The sequence below is a fragment of the Ammospiza nelsoni genome, chromosome 6, assembly GCF_027579445.1.
Source record: "Ammospiza nelsoni isolate bAmmNel1 chromosome 6, bAmmNel1.pri, whole genome shotgun sequence".
NCBI classification, from domain to species: domain Eukaryota; kingdom Metazoa; phylum Chordata; class Aves; order Passeriformes; family Passerellidae; genus Ammospiza; species Ammospiza nelsoni.
In genome coordinates, this window is record NC_080638.1 from 31,159,331 (window position 1) to 31,180,656 (window position 21,326).

The 21,326-nt window shown below is 47.6% G+C and overlaps 1 protein-coding gene and 1 long non-coding RNA gene across 3 annotated transcripts in view; both read right to left on the bottom strand.

The window, feature by feature from the left end:
- GALNT16 (polypeptide N-acetylgalactosaminyltransferase 16) overlaps nucleotides 1-18,069 on the bottom strand; it is a 74,479-nt gene extending 56,410 nt beyond the window's left edge. For both annotated transcript variants that reach the window (XM_059474049.1, XM_059474050.1), the window contains exon 1: nucleotides 17,856-18,069. In XM_059474049.1, coding sequence (XP_059330032.1) covers nucleotides 17,856-18,059 — 204 coding nt within the window. In that variant the 5' untranslated portion in view covers nucleotides 18,060-18,069. The remainder of the gene's footprint in view (nucleotides 1-17,855) is intronic.
- LOC132075131 (uncharacterized) lies at nucleotides 6,742-8,946 on the bottom strand. The gene is made up of 4 exons (XR_009418716.1): nucleotides 8,867-8,946; nucleotides 8,473-8,535; nucleotides 7,225-7,300; nucleotides 6,742-6,976 (listed from the first exon to the last, which is right to left on the bottom strand). It is a non-coding gene; the product is annotated as an uncharacterized LOC132075131 (long non-coding RNA).
- Nucleotides 18,070-21,326: the final 3,257 nt, after the last annotated feature.

Sequence of the window (21,326 nt, forward strand, 5' to 3'; positions counted from 1 at the left end):
CTTATCCTAACCTGCAGAGCAAAATATAAGGTTAGTGCCCTCTCAGAGCAAGAGGAGCTTGCCTGCAGGCTCTCAAATCAAATATTCTCACTTTCAGCAAGCCATCACACTTGTCTACCATTTCTGCCATTTGTGTGCTCCCAGAAAGATCTTTTAGAGGACGCAATCAGTGATGTTCACAAGACTGCAGTCATGTCTTGCAGCGCCCTTGAGAAATGATTAACACTCCCTTTCCATCTCAGCTTAAAGGGAAAACTGCAAAGCACAAAACGGCTTCATCAAACATCTACTTCCAGAGCTACACAAGTCCTTCACCCAAAAGGCCTTGCTAGTGTAAAACCCACAGTATTTTACTTAATTAACTGCTTCTAGCAGCCACTGAAGAGCAGGTCTTCATTAAAAACATTGACCCAGCTGTTATGCTTAAAGGACAGACACAGCTGAAAATACCAGCTTTGACATACTGAGAGAGCCAGAGTGAGATTTGGCACAGTACAGTACAAGTGAGCCCACCTGCCACAACACTGGCCTTCTCAAAACACACTCCATTCCCCCTGTAAGCCACCTATGTGGGCTTCCCCATCTGCCTCTACCTGCCACACTGGCCCTCAAGGCTCCAGGGCTGGGGGCAAAGTCTTTGCCAAGTCAGAAGAGGGCTCAAAACTCATGTCTGAGACAGCTTCCATACGTACACTTCCTTTTTAGTCAGGGAAGGAAACGTTTCTCCTTCGCCATCTGTTAATACTATGATATCCATCTGGAGAGGAAGAAAGGAGACAAACCAGCTAAAAGAAAATTTTCCCAAGGAGATAAATGGGGGTTATTGGCTAAAAAACCCACCAAAATCAATTCTGCAGTAGTCCAATAGTTCCTAGCTTAGGAGGAAGGCTCCGCTGCACCCTCAGCAAACATTTCAATGAGGCTGATGTGCTTTGCAGCCTGCAAGATGTTCTTGCTTTATTCTCTGCAAAAGACACAGACCTTTCAAAACCTGAAGGTAAGCAATTAATCCCTGGTGATGGAAACTAGGTTTCACATAGAACAACCTAATAAGCCATTTTGAACCTCTAATTCTCTGAACTTTGCACAGACAATGGACTTTCTCTTTGAATTCTTCCAAAATGGCCACCTGAGGGAGGGCAGAGAGAAAAAGCAGGATGCAAGATGTACCCCAGGCCAAGCTGTTAATTTTTAAATTATCATAGCAAATTATTTTATTGCACTCTATCCCTTCCTTTCTAGTGGCAGTATGGGAGAAAAGCACATAGATGTTTTATGAGAGGGCAGCTGTTAAGGATTTCAACATGCTGTGATTTTTCCCTTTCATCCCTGCAGATCTAGATATTTTTGAATATGCAAGTTTTAAGCATTTGCTGATCAACAGATAGCAAGCTTTGTGGAAACTGCCTCAACTCAAAAGTTACTAGTTCATTAACTAATTAAAAGCATAATAATGGTAGCACAGCAATACCATAAGGAACCTCATCTTTCAGCAGACATCAAGGATTGAAAGGATTTAGAAATAGTAAACAACAACAGACACATTTCTGAGGAATTTCTGAGGATGTGATTAATCTCTATCCCCTGACATGATAACAAGAGAAAGGTGCCCATGTTTATGATGAATTCTTCTAATTAAGAACACTGTGCAAATGGCATGTGTTTCACATGAGGGATTTTGTCTGAACCAAAAACCAAGTTCAAGGATAAAATTCAATTGCATAGCTAGGTAAGCACAAATCACAGGGACAATTTTCTCTGTCAGGCAGGAGCCAATGAACCATTCCTGGACAGCTCCTTACTGTCTGCCTCATTTGAGCCATTTCACCTCACGCATTGCAAGATGTCCCACCTGCAAAGAGAGACCTGAGCACTCTCAATTCTGCCTCCTAAAGACACGCAGTGAGGAGAGGCATCATCCACAGGGGGCAAAGCATGCTGGCACTGTACATCAGCAGGGTATATTCACTTGAATTTTCCTTGTCACCCCTGCCTTCCCTGCAGAAGAGCCATGGCTATTTAAACATGCACTGAAGCTCCAAGGAAGGGGATGTCAGTTGAATGCCCAGCGGGAAAGACATTCAAAGAGAAAGTCAATGGAGCCTGAGCAATCAGTGTAAATCAAGACTTTAACCTTTCTGAGCCTCCTTCAGACTCTTGATATGTAAAAGAAGATGCTTAAACACCACATTTCTGAAGAGTCAAGTGCACATGACCTGTCAATGCAAAAAATGTTTATTACTGAAAGTACCAATTGAAGTGTTCCAGTCTTATTGTCTGTGGACTGTTTTCCCTGTAAAAACCATTGGGCAGAACAGATGCCACTACAAATCTGTTTAATGTAGATATATGGATTTGCTTTCAATGTGTACATCTCTAGTAGATGGATCCTAGCTTGATGCAATAGCCAAGCCCTAACTAATCTGACAGAAGCAATTAAGTCATAACTACAGCAGCCAGTACCCCAGCTTCTGGTGCATAAAACCACAGTTTCTGTTTATTGACCAGCAGAGAAAAATGTGGCTGCCTAGCAGCTGAATCAGATGGGAGCAGTCCCCTTCTAATGCAGCAAAGGAAACTTCCAAGGAAAATCATCCTCTATCCAGTGCTCTCTGGGGTAACACAATTAGGCCATGACATACAGACAGGTCATTTAATACAATAGGAAAAAATCCACTGATAGCATTTCCCTTGCCTGAATGGAAGGCATGCTGTTAAATTACCTCTGAAGTAGCAGACAGGCCTCTCTAACAGAAATCCTCTCTTCCCAAACCACATATCTTTAAAGGGCAGCCAGCTCCAGCCCAGTCACATCGAATTCTACTCTGTAACCCCAGCATCCTTAGATAATCTTTCCTGCTGGTTCCAGACACTGGTTCCAATCTAGCTCAATATAGACAAATATAGATAAAACCATAGCATTGTGCTTACTACATCCTATGTTGGCAACCTATTTAATGGGACAGGGGAAAGGAAGAGCTATCAGATGGTTTTTGTACCTCCCAAAGCAAGCCAGAAGCTCCAGGAGCCACAGTGCCATTTCTACAGGAAGCAGTCAGCATCTGCAGGGAGGCTGCAATCATTTTAAGGCAATATTAAGAATCTACATTTCAGAAAACATTCAAATATTTAAAATGTATTGAAATTGTTTTAAATATATTCTAACACTTCCACATTTTCTCTATACTAGGAGAACACAATAAAGACAAAAAAAAGTCCTGCACTCCACAATTCTTTATACATCTTTCTCATCCCAAGGAAGCACCAAGCAGACTCCTCCAATTCAGAAAGCTAGTTCAGTTAATCAAGGAGAATATTGCCATCACACCATCGCACTCTCAGAAATGTACCAAATCCATTTCATTAAAGCTAATGGAGTTGTTTTAAAACATGCTTTTGGGAAATGCACAGTGACAAGTTCTTTCAGGTCAGCACTTACTAAAGCACAGTATAAATATCTTCCTCCTTGCTAGACTTGCTGTCTGTCCTGAGAACAGACAGCTGAGCTGCCCTCTAACATCAGAGACATTCCCATGCAGTTGTTTTTCACACACTCTTTGGTAACACTGGAGGTACTGAACTGGCAGGAGAATTGTACATAGTTCTTCTGGAAGCACAGCCTGTAGAGAGTCTGGATGGCACTACCAAACAGGTGGCGATTTTCTACTCACCCTTTTCAGGAGCAAAGGTATTTCTTCTAGATCATCAGGCTTTTGGTCTGTTTTGGCCATCTTTTCCCTTAACAAGTCCAAAGAGCCCATTTCTGCTTACGTTGCAGAGCGACACTGAAAAACCAGTTCTGCAGAACAAATTCTGTCCCACTACCCAATAGCACCATGGCAGATATTCAAGAAGCAACAGCAAGTCTGTGTCAAACAGGACAGACATACCAAAGGATGTTGAGTTGCGTGTGCTTGTTAGGAGCTTTCTTGAGGTGGCATATTGCTTCTGACCTGGAAACATTACTCCTCACCCCTCTAATCAGGAGAAGTGCTCTCCAGCACAGAATGGGTTATCCAGCCCAGGTACAGGCTGTACCCTGGGGCCCCACACTTAGACTGCCAAGTTTTCCCTGCCTGCTTTACAGAATTATCGGCAATATGACCCAATATCACTCACCAAAACAACAGTGTAAAGGCCTGGCCAGCCATTTGTAACTTTTCATCTTCCAGCTGATGTTGTCCACACTGCTGGAGCCTGAACTAGCCAAGTACACCGTCTCAGCACAAAGCTGGGTCAGTAGTGGCAGCAGCAGATGTCTGATATTCAGACTCCTATCTGAAGGAAAATGAGAACAACCAGCTAAATTCACCCATGTAAAATTCTGCTCCTACAAAAGTAGACAACGTTGCTGTACTTGCATTTGACTATTAATAACCTGTGGGGAAAAGGCCACATGCCCAGTCAGATGGTAGTGCCTGTGACAACTCGTGCCACATGCCACCAACCAGGCATACAAGAATTTCAGCATCCAGCACTCAGTTTTTATCTGTCTGCACAAAGAATAGGGCAGCAAGACAATAAGTGAGTGCATGCTGCAAACTCCAGGAACATATTCCCTGTTGAACACTTTTTTTCTGCAGAGAGAATGATTAAAAGTGTTACAGTGTATTTTCCACTCAGAAAAGCAATTTACACAGAATACTGGTTAAAGCACGTGGTTACAGATGTCATTTGGCATTGAAAACAATGTAACACGGGGAACCTCACCTTACCCTGATAAAGTTAGGAACATAAGTCTTCAAAAGCAGAATTCAGAACAAAGAAGCACCATCAGCCCCAAGGAGCCCTGCTGTTCATCACCCCAGCCAGTTAAGGAGCACTTCAACACCATTCAGCAGTTGGACTGAGGTGGGAGAAACTGAAGTCAGCTTCCAGAGCTCAGCAAACACCCTGAGATTTACTCCAGTACAGCCTGGGGAGGAAGTTAATCATTATGGGAAGTCATGGTGCTACGTGGAAACAGGTTTAATGATTAACATTTACACATCACCAGGAAGTTTTTTCTAACCTGTCTCGTGTCCTAGCAGCTTATTCTCAAATGCTACTTCTTCCCTCAAAATGAACATGCAGAAATAAATGCACACCAAAACCCAAGTTGGCATTTGAGGAAACTGAGGTAATCTAAGAGGGGATTTCCCCAAATGTTCCCTCCAGACACAAGCCAAATTTGTTTCTCCCAAGGTGTCCCAGCCCATTCAGGTTACATACAATATGTGGCAAAGTGGTTTTAGGTGCCAAACCACCACTGGTCACAGAAATTACAGCAGGTGGGGAGGTGGTCCAAATATATCATCAATGCACAATGTAATGAGGGATGGCCAGTCACAATAGGAGCTAGAACAGGACTAAGCTTTAATTGTCTCAGGGGTAGTAACTGGAAGCCAGTAGCAAATTCATTGAATATGTGTTGGCACACAATTAATAACCAAGCTGTCTTGGCTTCACTGGTATTTTCATCAGAGTTAATAACCAGAGGTGAGCAGTTCTGAATAATGCTTTGTTTCCTTGCAGCAGAGCTCAAGGCTTAATCTCAGCTCTCCATCAGGGGAATGGGGGAAAGAATGCCTTCTATCCCCAACTCTTTATGTCATGTCCAGAGGTTATAAACTCCAGGACAGAAGCTGTCTTTTCTGTTCATGTTTGCACAGAAGAGCCTGCAGCCTGGACAGCCAAAGAGATCTGCAGATAAACAGGAAGCACCCATACTACAGGCCTTGTGTGAGGTCTGGGATAGGAGCAAGACAAATGGAAGATCTCACACAACTCTTACATGCAAATTGCTTGAAAAAAGATGGCAAGGCAACTGGTAACTCCAAGCAGGCTTGTGGCAGCCCCTAATGGTTTAATTATTCAACTAGTCTCCCTATCTCACTCTCTCTTCACAGAAGGGCCCCAAACAAGTGCCCCACATACAGAAAGAACCTGCTACAGAGACACACATGCAGCTGTGAGCTGTGCACTCCCCTGGTACACAGAGTTACACCTAGGGCAGGGAAAAGGAGTTTTCATAGAGAAAAGCTTCTCTCCACATATGTCCTTTGCACCTGAAACCTCAGTACACTGCTAACCCTCACCCAGCTCCTGCCAAGCAGTTCCAGGTAATGGCTGGAGTCACCCCCATGGCAAACCCAGTGCAGACCTGGTTGCACAGCTGCTGAGCCCACCCCAGGATAGGCAGCATCTGACTCAGATGGGTCCCAACTGACAGGCACTGATCAAAATGCATCTAAATTTACCCCTTTCAAATATAGGACAGTGATAAAGGAATTTACCTTGGGAAGAAAAATATTGAACGGAAAATTTAAAGCAAATTCTGACCTCAATGGAAGTATTTTCCATTCAAATTCAACTCACCTACGCAAGACCACAAAGATACACATTTCCTCAATCATTCAAAATAACCTTCTGGCAACATGTTTCATGGCTGTCCTTGCCACAGAGAATAGTGAAGACCCCACTTTAAGTTCAGCACAGGGCCAGCAAATTAAGTGCAGCAGTGGGAGGTGTATTTCTAGCAGAACTATAAAAGTACCACCAGAAAGCTGGACAAGAAAATTGATGATGATGTATTGTGGATACTCAAAATTTACCTAGTCTTTATGACTCTGTCACAAGGCTTAGTTTCGCAATTTCCTGGACATTTAATAAATACCATGTGCAGCATTATTTCCCAAGTTCTTAGGTTGACTGCTACACAAACGAGGGAATCCAAATGGTCACCCTGCATTTCTACTCCGTAACACTTTCAAGTATTCTTGAAGGGTGAAACAGCACCACTCAGCCATACCCCTCCCTCCTGTCCCCCCAAAAAAACAAGTCAAGATTCTTCACTAAAAGTTTAGATCTTGTATTCTGCTGAAGCCAAGATGAAGGACCTGTGCAAAACTGTGTACTGGGGTTTCTGAACATGCAGCCCACTGGCAGGAGCAAGTTCCTCTTGTACACTGGTGAACTGGGGAGCCTTCCACATCTTCTATGGTACAGGAGGCACAGAAGAATAAGAATCCCTTCATACACCCAGTTCCCATCACCACTCTCCCCTCCTGCAGCTGCTGGTCCTGCCCAGCCGCATGCCCAAGTCCATGCCCCTGTCCCCAGGCCATCTGCAGACACAGAGCAATGCCAGTGTGTGGGGCAGCTGCCACAGCCCAGGAGGTGATGAGCACCCTGCTCATACCCTGCATTAATGCAGGCACAACAGAGTGGGGGGAGTTTTCTCACCTTTTCTTCAGCACTTGCAGTGGTGTTAATACCTGTTTATCCATTCTTGGCCATCCTTTATGATGTCTCTTAGGAGCTATTGGGCAAAAGCAGAAGAAAAATACAGAGCATTCCAATCCCCTTTAAGCTCAATGAGACAATTTTAATCCTCTAACTAAAAGGAAAGAAGGGGGAAAAATGAGATGGACTGTGACAGGTTGGAAGGACTAAATCCCCGTTAACTAGGGCATCAAGATTTAAAGGGCTCCGCTATGCGCCCATCAAATGTCTCTCACAAGGTCCTCACAGAACACTGTCCCCTCCAATTCCCCAGTGCCAACGGAGACCCACTGCCCCAAGGATGTTGGCAGTGGGCAAGAGAACGCTACTGCCATGACTGGTGCATCCAAACCCATGGGGGTGGCAGAAGCACCCAGGTAGCCCTTCTGAGTCACAGATACAAAGGGTAGCAAAGCTACCAGCCACCCAGGGCAGTGATGCACAATTAACAGCTGAACGGCAGCAGAGAGAAGAATGTGGCCATAACCTGTATTTCACATTAGACCTGCCACACACAATTATTTGTATCACCCCACCATGTTTCCTTTCAACTCTAACATGTCTTTCCTGAAAATGAGGCTTTAGGCCCAAGAAAATTAATGAGTAAATAATTTACAAATCATAACCTTTAATAATTTACAATGCATAATTTTTAATAATGCTATAAAAGGATGCAGGCAGACCAGCAGACTTTTCCTATTACCTGATGTGACTCCACCTGTATCCTGTGCTGTAAGGACAGTGTTTGCTTTCACTGTTAGCCACCTCCTCGTGGCTCGCCTAACATGCAGTATGAGACAGATGTCTGTTCAAGAACCTGACCTGACCCAGCAGTCCAACTGCTCACTTAAAATCCTTTCACACTCAGCCAAAGGTAGCTTTTGATAGGTGCTCGGGCAGCTTCTCCAAGGCCAGACCTCACTTGACCTCATCTCATCATTGCCTGGCCTGACAGATACACAGTTAGTCCTGATAGAATGCTGATTTCCCAGCCCTTGCCAAAATTTCTTTTGGGCTGCCCAGCCAGCATGGTCCAGTTTTCCCAGCACAGACCGGCAATAGCCTGAAATGTCCCATGGGGCCACTCAGCTAGCAGGCATGGCACAACAATGTGGCATTCCAGGGCACGGCACAACCAAACACAGGGAGGATACAAACGGATGCCAAGTTCATTCAGATTTGTTCCAAGAGAATTTTTGAGAGGGTTACCTCATTGCAGAGCATCCATCCTTCTGCTGCCAACCCAAGCTCAGTATAAACACCACCCTGCACCTGAGCAATGAGAGAAACACCCCTGTGTTCACCCCTGCCTGGCCCTGACAGAGGAGCCAGCTCTGCAAGTGAAGCACCAACAGGGATGTGGCAACTGAGCATCCCTAGGCCAGAAATGGGGCTATGCCCCTATCAGTTTCTCAATGCTCCTGCCAACCCCTCAAGGTCACTGTGAGAGGCTTTTTCCTACCTTTAGGTATAAAACAGGCAGTTTAGCTAAATGGAGACATTTCAGAAGGTTGGGAGACAAACACAGCCTACTCCATCAGCAGCCTGGTGGCTGATAATTCCTACCACACTTGTTGTCATCTTAATTGCAAAAGTTCCATACCTTCTTGGTGATTCCTCATGGACAGCTCCTCACAGCACTAACTCCTTCTTCAGCACAACCAACAAACTCCAACTCCCTCCTCACCCAGCTAAGCCACTCTTTTGTAGCACTCATCTTCTTATTGGACACAGCTGTGGCCTATTAAGGGCAGGCCTGTTCCTAATCTTTGGTGATTAGTACAGCTGCAACTCCTCAGGTGTGAGACTACCTTCTGCACTGTTTTTACTTTCTTACATTCTTTATTTCTTACATCCTTCTACACCACACAACCAGATCTGAATCAATCTCACTGAAAGGTACAAAGAAAAAAAAAATCCACCAAAAATGACATGCATATTACAGCACCTGGGAAATACAGCATGATCACACACAGCAGGACTTGGCAGTGAGCACTTGCACCATTCACAGTTTTTAACTCCAATACTTTACCATTATTTTTTACAATTTCAAAAGACTACAGGGAACTGCATAGGAAGCAAACAATTATTTCAATTTCATTGTGTGGATGTGATGGCTCCTATTTGCACTGCCACTGTATCCAGATTCCTGTACTCAGAGACTGACCAGTTATCCAAGGAGCTGCACTGCTTTTTGCAGCTCTTATACACTCTTCCATAATCATTACACTTTTTACTGCCTACTTGGTACCGAAAGGCACAAAGTTACAGCATGGCATTACTGGGCATGACACTCTCTGGCACCAAATACTTTGTTCAGGGCACTCAGCAGGCAAGCAAGCTTCATTTTTCCAATTTTGTCCTGCAGAAGGATTTTTTCAGAAAACCTCTGAAGATACTTTCATTGGTTAGAAGCACTTTTCCAGCCAAGCCCTAGCTGTTTCAGGGCAGTTATCCAAAACAATAAAGGCAAGAAAAATAGTCCTTTTTTTTTCCTCATAGGCCCACAAAATGTCTGATACAGATTTCAGCACAGGGGCTTTCTCTCTCTGCTGCTGTTAAACAAAACCTCCTCAAAAAGATCATATTACAGCTTACAAGATGAAAAATTTGTGAAGTGGGAGAATTGAAAAGAAGAGGTTAAAGCAGATAATTTTCTACAGCTTTAGCCGAATGTCATCAGTGACCATGCTGGGACAGTCAGAGCACTGCCCCGGCCCAATCATGGCAGCCTTGGAGCCTGAACTGCAAAGTCAACCCTTCAGCTCCACCATGGCAGGATGACCAAGCAAGCATCATCTCACCAGCCAAAACAGCTTCGCAGGCCAGGGGCAGCCTCACATGACAGCTTCACTCCCATCCTGGGGATGCACAGGGACAGGGACAGCGCTGTGGGACCTGCAGTGGCACTGCAGAGGTGGCTGAGGCAGGTCTCTGCAGGGACAATGCCCCTCAAGGAGGCAAAAGAAAGCAGCGCCAAAGGGAGCGTGCAGCTGCCCATCAAAAACCTGGTCTCTACCAACACTGAGAAATTACCCATATGCTCAAAGCACATCACAACATGGGTAATTTCTCTGCAGAGATAGGACCCAAGAGAACACTATATTCTTTTTGGCTTGTCTCCACAGCCCCAAACACAACTGGGACATGGAAATTTGAAGCGGACAGTCCACCTGCAGTCCTTTATCACTTTTATTAGTTGCAAGAATATGTGCTTGTAAAGACACAGCAAAAGACAGCAGTGGGTAATGCACAACCTTTTCTAACAAATCCTATTGTTCAGGGCATGAAGCAGCCCATGCTGTGCCTTCAACACCTTCCTCTTGCAGCAGGTGGGCCCTGACCTGCTACATTTCTGCTAATCCCGTTCCTTGTTCAGAGGGCATACAAAGGGAGAACTCAAGGACATTTTGCTAAGGTTACCTCTCTCATCTCCTGCCCTTCACAAAACTTGCAAGCTAAGCTGCCCAAAAGTCCTGTGAACTAGATAAAATATTCATTTTAGACCTTGGGGAAATGGAGTCATATGAAGATGAGTTCAGCTCAGTCAATAAGGCAGCTCAGCTCCCACTCCACGGGTCTCACTGTGGTTCAATCTTAATGCAAGAGTATGGGATGTGCTGTGGATCATGGCCTCTGCACTTGGCACTGGACAGAGTGCCAGCAGTGCCAGCTGACAGGACAACCCCAAGGAGCCCACAAGCCTACTGCAGGAGCTGGCAGACAGGGCTGGAGCAGCACATGAGAGCAGCACACACGAGCAAAACAGGAAGGAGAAAGCAAGGTCCTGGGACTTGCACATGGAATAGGAACAACCGGCTGGCACTCTATGGGGAGCCAAGGAAGAGCAAGAGATCCCAATTTGCTGGGCTCTGCCCTGGGGCTTCCCCTGCAGATGTGAGACAATGCACAGGTGGGACAGGGTCCCCTGCTGCCCCAAGTGCTTCATCCCCAGCACATTTGCCTCTGTGTGTTTCATTGCCTTTGTGCTCTGCAGAATTAAGTCAGTTTTCAGTGCTCCAAAATGGGCGGTCCCAGTTCAGTGCCACTGAAACAAAACATCTTCTCCCCTTGCCTTTTAAGTGACTCTCACCCTGTCAGCCTTGGGATGAAGTGTCTGGACCAAGTTTCACCGTGGCAAACAGCAATCTGAGATATCTATCAAAGCTTTCTGTTTCCAGCAACACCGCTAAATTTTTAGGTTTTAAATCTTGAGACAGTTTTGTATATGCAAAGATCTAACTGAGGAAGCTGCTGCATACTAAAGAATGCTTCAGCTCACTAAAACTTGCAACTGCTTCACCCACTGATTTAAAGAAAAGGCTCTAGTAAAATAAATCATGTTCAGGAGCACTGCACTGGCCCTCCCCTCACTTCTACACACTCTCCCAGGCTGCCCAGACCACCCTGCTCCCCAAGTTCAGCTACCTCACTGCAGTTACAGCATCATTTTGATTAACAATTAAGGCCAGTGCTGCCAACTGGATTTTATTAACATTACTATTGTGAACAATTTCTTTCATTTTTATTTTATTTTAATGCATCACAAGGGCCACTGGGGCAAATTAAATATAAAATCATTTTCTGCCATTTAGGCAAACAGCAGCCATTCCCCCAGTTTTCAAACATAAACACTTTAAATAAAACATTACACCGTCAAGCTGTCACTGAATCTTCCTCTTGCAGTAATACCCTTAGAGAAAAAGTTACCAAGTCATCCTTTCCCAGGGAGCTGGCACAGGCCCCATGTACCATATGAGAGATGCCACAGAGATCAAAAAAAAACCCAAAAAAATCAGTGCTGCAAGGGTCTGGCTTCAGCATGAATGGCTGTCACAAAACCCCGAGCATTAAGGGCTGTGTCCCCCACCCTGATACAAACTGGGCAGAGCAGAGGCCATACAGGTGCTGGGAAGAGCCAGGCAGGTGCTGGATTTTGGCAGTGGAATGGGCCAGGCTGAACAGCACAGGCAAACATAGCAACTGGCAGGTTCTTTTCTATCTCATTTCCAACACCCCAGATACCTGCAGAGCCACAGGGAGCAGAGCTGCTTTGCAGAATGGTAGGACAGAGAGATGAAGTTTCCTCTACTTTTCGTTTGACTTGAAAGAAAGATGTTTTAAGAAAACAAGAGCATTTAGTGAGCTGTTGAACCTGGCAACTTCACTGGTTTGCTCACCAAGGTGTGAGCCGTACCTTCCTGGCCTCAGGGCGTGCTGCTGCTGCTGCTGCAGCCATGGTGGTCTGGCTTACAGGCAGCATCACAGCCCTGGGGAGACCACAGAGCCTCCCGTGCCCTGTTCCCGCGTGTGCAAACTCAAACACAGACACAGCATAAGAGCAGAAAGAAACCTACAGGGCCATATGCGTGATCCTTGCCCCAAAAGGCAGGGGACTCAAGAGGGACCAACCTGCTAGGAGTAAAATGGTAAGGAAGCTGCTGAAATGAGCTGTGGCACCTCATTAAAAATTAGGCTTTTTCTCTTCATAGCATAGCATGTAATGAAATTAAGCTTGACAATATGCCAATGCAAGGAAATAGTGCTGATCCTCCTCTTGCTGTGTTTGTTAGGTTTTTTTATTTATTTAGGATCCACCTCAGTTGCCAGAGTTACATGCCTCAGGCTACAAGACCTGCCTCCAGGGAGGCACACATGCAGGGGCCCCATGGGATGCAGGTCCCTGAAAAATAGTATCATTTAGCAAATCATTAAAATTGCATCCTTTCCCAGTTGTGAGGAAAACAGCATCCTCTGAAAGCTGCACACAGAGGAAATGTGATGAAGGGATGAGAATAAAATCATTCATGAATGCGCAGTGAACATCAGCCAGCACCTGCTCTGAGGGGTTCAGATCCCAGGAGCCAAAGGCAACACAAAACAAAAGCAGCACTGTGCTGTTAACTAGGTGCTCCAGGGTCTGAAAAGCATTCATCAGCGTGGTCTTACTTGGTGGCAAATACAAGCATGGCTAAATGTGCCAGTTGGGCAATTCAGAGAAGCAGGTAAAGCCCAGCCACTGCCTATCTTCTGGCTAAACAAGATGTGGGAATTAAACAATTGACATCTTTCCTCGCCAACTTGTTCTTTGCCTACACACACCACCTGTTCTGAGCCAAGCGTCCCAGTGGAGTCTCTTGCTTGCTGTCTCACCAGAGGTGACACACAGTTCAGTGATGTTTGCAGAGCATTTAGAAACCCTTAGCTACAAGGAAAAAGGATGCCTTGTCTCATCTCCCCCGTGCTCATTTTACATGGCAGAGCACAGAGGTAGGGAGCAGCCAGGAGGGCTGAGCTCAGGTCACCTGAGCCAGCATTACACTACAGGGCTCTCCACTGCCAAACCGTCTGCAGTGGGCTCACAGAGCAACTACACAGGTCACAAAAGCTGGCAGGACGAAGACCAGAGACAACATACCAAAATCCAAAGAGCAATTTACAAAGATAAGAGGCATCATAGAGCAACAGGGCATCAGCCTAACACAATTCTGAGCATTTAAATAATGATACTTTTATCTCCACCTTCCAGGCATGTTGCTGCTTCCCTGCCACCCCAGAGAAGTCAGCAAGCTGGAGAACCCTGTGGGCAACCTCACATCCTGCTTTTGACTAGGGAATAGGAGAAAATACTCCTACCCTCAGCTCACAGTCAGCCAACAGAAAAATTTCTCTTTCAAAGCTGCCCACCAACCATCCCACTCACTAACAAGCCTTGCCCATGCTGCAGCACTGGCCCTGCTCTCTTCACTGGGACACAAGTGTGCTGGGCGAGCCTCCCATGCTGCAGTCTTTAGACAGGGAAGAACAGAGCCCTGGGCTCTGCTCATCAGTGCCATACTAAAGCAGATACACAGCACGTGGTGAACAATTAACCACCTGGACATAGTGCAGGAATGATGCCAAAGCTCTTCTAAAAACACACAGCAGAGCTTCTGGCCTTTGGAAATTTCCTGGAAACAGGAAACAACCTTTTGCCTAGAAGAGACAGAAGAGAGTCCAGGGAGGAAGCTCATCTTCCAAAAACACACAAGCTAGACGTCAGAGGTCTTAGGGCTCCTTCTAATCAATATGAAACTCTCCTGTGCTCCAGAGAAAAAATGCATTTCTAGGAGTGTGGTACTCACATGTGCTTCTACCTCCGTGGTAGGTGAAAGGAGAAGCATGCAGGGGCTTGTCTTGTCACCAAGTGAGCCCTGCCATTTGCCAGTATCTGAATTTTCATCTCAAGCATCTCTACAGCCTGTTTGTGAAGAGCCTATTGCAGAGAGGCCACACGTCAAGATTTCTATCTATAAAATACATATCTGTAGGATCACTACTAATGCACAAGCTGTTTCTGGGACACTGATCTCTGACAGCTCCATGCCCCAGCTTAAATATTCAAAGATTTCCCTGCTGACTCCAGGAATCAGACATCCAGATTTTAAGTTCAAAGTTGTGCTAACAAATATGAGGTCAACAAACAAAAAACAGTTTCAAGCTGCGACTTGCAATTGACTACAGTGTTTAGCTGAGATGATTTTTATTCTTCACATTAAGAGAGAATAAAGAAGAAAAACAAAAGCCCAAAAAGCACTTCAGTTTTCAAACCTATGCAATACACTTGCAGTTGCCCAGGTTTTGAAATGTCATAGCATAGATGCAAGAGCAGGACTCTTGGACTCACTCACCCAAAAAAAAAAAAAAAGACTTTTTTTTCTTTTTCCCAGACAGAAAAGCAGCCAATTTTAGAAAACTGAAAAAATATTTTTCCAGAGACCCATAAGTCACATGAGTCACCCTTATTTGCAGATGAGCCCAAACCTGAACTCCAACATCATCACTCATGCAGAGCAGAGGAAACCAGAAGCTGGATCAAAATGGGCAGCTTGTCTCAGTGGCTCTGCAGAAAGCCAAGGGATAGAGAAGCATGCAGAGCACAAGCACGCCTCCCCTTATACACAACCGCCATCGTACATTAATTCAAATAATCTGACTTCAAGGGGAATGAACTCGGGGTTGAGGGCTCTGCGCTGCCGAAGGACAGCTGCTTCTCTAGGTTTGTTATTTCTCCAGTGGGGCAACAGAACTGGCACATTTCCTGTGCTGGCTGGGAGAGGGTAGTGGGCTGTGCTGGGGACAAGCTGAGGACAGTGTGCACAGCTACTGCGCTGGCCTGAGCAGCCCTCAGGCTCACTCACACAGATCAGACCACGAGACCCCGTTCTCAGACCCTGCTAGATGCCACACCCTGAGGGACAGCACTGTCCCCAGACCTCCACCAACCTTCTGGCCCTGTGCCCACACGCAGTCACTTCCCTGCTTCTGCCCCAGCAGCGCAGGCAGAGGCCAAGGCTGGGACAGCTCGTTGTGCACATCGCTGCTAAGCCTGTTCGGCTCCCCACAGCCAGAGCACTGCATAGTTACATGAGCACACACACTGTGTTTTACCACCTTGCCTCTCACAGCAACCCACCAAACCCTTGGGAAACCTGCGTGCACGAGGGAAAACCCAAACACCACAATTCCTTCCTGTTTCCTTCTCTATCCAAATACATCATGGCAGGTCAGAATGTGAAATTTCCACCATGCCCCACTATCAGGTGCATAAGGAGAGGGTGCTCCTTCATCTCAGCTGCTACTGAAAGTCCTAGTGTGAGGGCTGGCACATCCTGGGACCCCAGTTACAGAGGGACTTGAGATGCAAAGGATGATTTTTTTTCCTTGCTACGGGATTTCAGGCATGAAGCAGTGCTGGAATGATTTACACGGTTTTGAGAGCAGGACCAATTTGGTGTGGCTGTTGCACGGCGGTGTATCTTGCAAGGAGAGGCTTTGTGGTTAGCCATGAGCAAATACTGCCCCCCCAAACAGCAGCAATATAATCACGTGTGGCACTGCCACAGCATCCTCCTCATGAGGATTTTAAGGTGCTTGGCAGAAGATATGGATTCATGTAACCTCACAAGCCCTCTGAGAGGGAGTAAAGTAAATGCTATAAAAAACCAGAAGGGATAAGTGGGGGAACAGAGAAATAAAACTGCTACACCAGCATGTTCAAGCTCACACAAGAAATCAGAGGCTCAGGGGCAGCTTCCTCTGCCACTAAGGTGGAATCAAAAAAGCAGGACTGCTCTAAATCCTCTGTTCAACTCAGCCCTGGCCAGCCTGAGAGCATTTCCCAGTGCACCCAAAGGGCTTCAACAACAGCAGCACTCGCACAGAGCTCCTCACCGTGCTCATTTCCTGCTACATAAAGGTCCAAAGCAGGGCAGCCTGAACCGCCGGCAGCCCCCAGCCCTAGTGAGCAGCAAATAATAAAGTGCTGTGTCCAAGCTTTGACTTTTGAGTTTCAGCAGCTGCAAGCAATGGCCAAGGGGCTCAGCTGAAGAGTTTCCATCCTGCTGCCTGAGGGCTGGGACTGCTCTGACAGCATTTTCCAAACATTCACGGGGCTTCCCAAACACCTATAAACACTTCCCATGCCCGCTTTACAGGTGAAAAAAAGCGAGACACAGGCCAAAACCTCCCAGTGCCAGCCAAGGAGGGAGGCGGGCAGCCCTGGTGCCTGGCCCCTGCTCGACTCTGACCGGGCTGCTGCTTTTGTTCGCTTCCATGTGTGCATGACCAGCTGACAAATGGATTCGCAGCCAAAGAGTGACACACAGCGCAGCTCCCGAACAGCTTCAGCTGGATCACTCCTGGGAATGGTATTGCTGGGCCACTTCTTGCTCCAGGGGCTGATTTATTTTTTATGAAGCGATTGCCTAGAGTTGGGAGAGCTTTATTGATGCTATTATACAGGCTGAAGGGAGGACAAATCACTCCCACGGACAGAGCAGAAAGGTCCTCATCATCCTCAAGTCAGGAGCTCGATTTTATCCCCCTACTGAGCCCACAGATACCCAAGGACGGCAGAGTGTGGTGCTTTCAACAAAACTGAAGTAGCACATCAGGGCACTGCTACCACTCCTCGGGTTAGGAATGGAGCCCTGGGGGCTCCCGCCATCTCCCTGCCCAAACCCCAGCCTGAGCCCGCCTCAGACCGCTGCCTCCGGTTTGAAAGAGACTAAAGTCTCATCGGGCAGCCAAGCGGAGGGGCAGAGGCTGGTACCAGCTGTACAGTCACTCGCATCCCCCCGGCCCGGTGCTCGGAGCCCGGCTGGCCGGAGAAAAGGCTTGTGAGAGGTCATGGCTCTCAGCTGGTCCTGACGGGAAAGCACTGTGATCACACATATGCGTGTGTGCGTGCGTATCTGTATGTGAGCACCTTCTGAACGCGAACTAAAAACCTTCCAGCTGCTTCACCCGCCTTTTTCCTCGGCCAAGGGCAGCCGCTCTCAGCCGGAGGAGCAGAGCACGGGCTGAGAGCGGCGGAGACAATTCGCAAACACTTTACCCACGGCATTACTCTATTCCCCCGAGAGTGCCCACCCTGCTCCCCGAGTAGCGGCTGCCATGGTGACAAGTACGAATGCTAAAATAAACAGAAAGCAACCCGAAGGCAAAGCGCAGCCCTCCGCCGGCGTACCCCGCGCCCGCGGCGGCGGCTCCCTCCCCGAGCATCCTCCCCGCCGCGGCAGGACGGGATGCCGGGGCCGCCGCTCACTCACGATGAGGGGGATGGTCCTCTCCTCCCGGCGCAGCTCCAGCCTGCCGGCCGCCCTCTGCCCGCTCCGGGCGCCGCCGCTACCGCCTCCAGCGGACCTGCCGGCAGCCGCCGAGCGGGGCTTGTTGTCCTGCCATAAGTAGTAGAAAGTGCCCAAGATCCAGGCGACGGTCAGGATGGCGATGGCATTAGCCCTGATCCTCCTCATGCCGAGCGCCCCGGGGGAGCCTGGGAGCGCTGCCTCGACGGGCAGGGGCGGCTGCGGGAGGAAGAAGAGGAGAGCAGGAGGCGGTGGCGGCGGCACGGCTCCCCCGCCCCTCACGGCCCCGGCACCGGCCCCGGCCCCGCACCGCCCAGCCGCCGCCGCCGGGTCCTAACGCCGGGCCCGCTCCGCCGCAGGGGGCGGAGGGCTCCGCGCCTCCTCCTGCTCCTCCTCCCGGCCGGGCCGGCGCGGGGAGCGGGAAGCGGGAAGCGAGGGCCGGCTGCCGGCGGGGATGCGCTCGGCGCCGCAGCTGCAGCGGGGACGGAGCGGCAGGGCCCCCGTGGCGGAGAGCGGGGGACACGGGCTCAGCCCAGGAGATGGCACCGGCCTGCCCTCCTGCACCGCTGCCCCTGAGGCACTCGTGACCTTACTGCCATAGTCGTGCCCGTAAGGCAGGCGGCCAGCGAACACACCGTGACAGCCCATGGCACACGGGATCTAGGCGTCCGTGCAGATGAGCCCATCTCCCACTAAAGCTGTGGTGGTTGACGGGAGCAAGGCCCTTGGGCGGACAATGGAGCTGCCCAAGCACCCGCTCCCATCGCTGCCGCACGCAACAGTCACACACTGGCACTAGGGCTGGGCGCCTGGGCCACCGCCTCAGCCTCGAGGCCTTGCAAGCCCTGCGGCAGGACAAGCATGGCGGTGGAGAGGCAACGATGATACAATTCCACTTTACCGGGCACTGCTAAAGCTGTGGCGGTAAAAGGCTCACTGAATCCAGCCCTGCGGGCAGCTTCAACAACAGAGCACGCAGCTTGTGAAACCAAGTGACATTTAGGCATAGTGCAGCTGCTGAGCAACCACGGCTTTAAGGTTTGCGAGAGGTACCGAGAAAACTTACAGGGAAAACAAATGTTTAGAAAACAAAGGTAGTTCCAAGGCACCTGATAATGGGGCTAGATAGAAAATGTGGGTGCTTCCAAGGCACCCGATGAGGGAATTCGAGTTTTTGCGTTACACTATGGCAAATGTCATCAGGGCTTCTAAAGTTTTGCCCTACTTTCCTCCTGGCTACATGCATCTAAGTGTAATTGCAACCTGCCCTGCTAAATTGCCCTTTGAGATTTACCTGCACACTGCTTGTTTCTTGAAGTACAGCACAGTACAAAATTCATTTGTCAGACTCGTTCTGTGGCCACTCAGGGCAGAATGCTGTTTCCAGAACCAGCACCTCCCAGGGCTGCAGCACAGCTCCACATCAACCTCCTTGCAAAGCACAATTCATGCCCGATGTAGAAAATGTTAGAAAGCATCTCACGTCCTCCCAGATACGCTTCCCAATGACCTGTCAACCACACACAGCTTCCCAGGCTGACTAGTCATAGTCAGTGGTAAGGGGAAGTTTGAGACATTTAAAAACCAAAGTCTTCCAAGGGATCATCAAAAACATAATTAGTCTAAGCTGCCCAGTCCACATCCTGTGGAAGCTGGACTCCCACTATTTTCAATATCTTTCACAGCCTTACTGGAAAAAGAGCATCTAGCATCTGCTCTCCTGTGTGGGTTTGGATCCAGCAGCTGCCTGGGCTGCAGAGACACATGAAGAGAGGCAGAGGAGCTGTACCAAGGAATCAGAAAAGAGGAATTCAGGAAGTAAGATGTATTCATATCCATGTGACAGCAGAGCTAGGCAGAGTGCCTTCTTTTTCACCACTGTGCAGATCACACCAGACCATGCTTGATTCCTTCTTAGTCTTTTCTCACCTTTTGGTGGGATTCACTACAGAAAAGCAAATCATAAACAGCAATGGAGACTTTTGTCTGAAATAGGAGAAAACCCTCTGCCCCAAGACTTGAACTGAACAGACTGCCTTCTCCTGCTTTTCCAAGCATGCCGCTTCCCTTTTCCACTGCAGCCATTCATTTTCTTCCTGTGTTCCCCTCACCCCGCCAGCACACCCTATAAGCTGCCATGCAATCACCATTGCCTCTTAAGGGGTGCCATGTAGGGAAGTCTCAGAAACTTGCAGAGTGCTCTGTAGGCAAGCTTCAGCAGGGCCCCAGACAGAAGCCAGGTCAAGAGGTCTTTCTCTATGGGGGCAGTTGTTTTCACTCCCCTCTCCCTGCAGGAATCAGCAGTAGAAAGCAGGGTCTGTTCCTGCAGAAGCACATTCATAGTGCTGGGCAGGGAAGCTCTGCTCTAGCCCACAATCACAGTGAAGGGCACAGAAAAGCTCTGTTACCCACCCTCAGAGCTGGTGGCAGAGCAGCTCCCCATGCCAGCAGATCCAGTTCAGCACAGACAACCCAGATTCGCAGGGGTCCTTTATTTATGTTGCCTAAGCTTTGGGACCAATTTGAGAGGAAGAGTGTTAGGAGGTGGTTGGGGCACTAGAGCTAGATGACCTGAAGGAGACAGGACCTTCAACACAGCTCCAGCATAAAAAGCATGTACTTACATATCACCAGGCTTCCACATGCTTTAAAAGTAATGCAGCAATATTTCATCTCCAGGGCCCATATGCCTCACTGTAGGATTACCAGCTTGCAGGTCCAAGCTATTGGTACTGAAGGTTCCATTTTCTGCAGCCAAAACTTGCAATGATTTAATCTCTGACCACTGAGCTTTGCTCCAGAATATCGTATTTCTTTTAAAAGACAGCATACTTCTAACCTTATATTCTACAGGGATCTCTGACAATATAAATTGTTCTGTTCGGGTATAGCTATACTGTAAGCTACAATGCTGCATGCAGATATTAGCAGCAGCCCATCAGAGAAAAGAATACCAGAAGCAGTCTGGCATGGAGATCTCTACACCACACAACCGGCAAAGTAGACATACAAGGAATATTAACAGTGATAATAAATACTTCAGTGGTGATCATTGCAAAAGCATCAACTAATTCAATAAATGCCCTAAGAGAAGTGACCTGAGAAACATAATATAATAAACTAAACAAATCAAGATTATTCAAACTCCATAGCAGAATTATGGGATCTTATCACCACATTTGTTCTTTTTCAATTCCATCATAGAGATGTTAAATATTTTCTTATTTTGTGACAAACTTTGTACAGTGGAATAAGGTGGCTGGTTTTCACAAACTAAGTATTTGGTGAATAATAAAGATAGAAAATAAGAGGAGGAATATAACCAACTGAAAGGAAAATTTTGTGTGGGGTTTGAGAACTTTTTTTTTTTACAAGGCCCTAGCCAGCATCACCTTCAATGGAAAGAGATCTCCTAAGTCTATGAATATTAAAAGG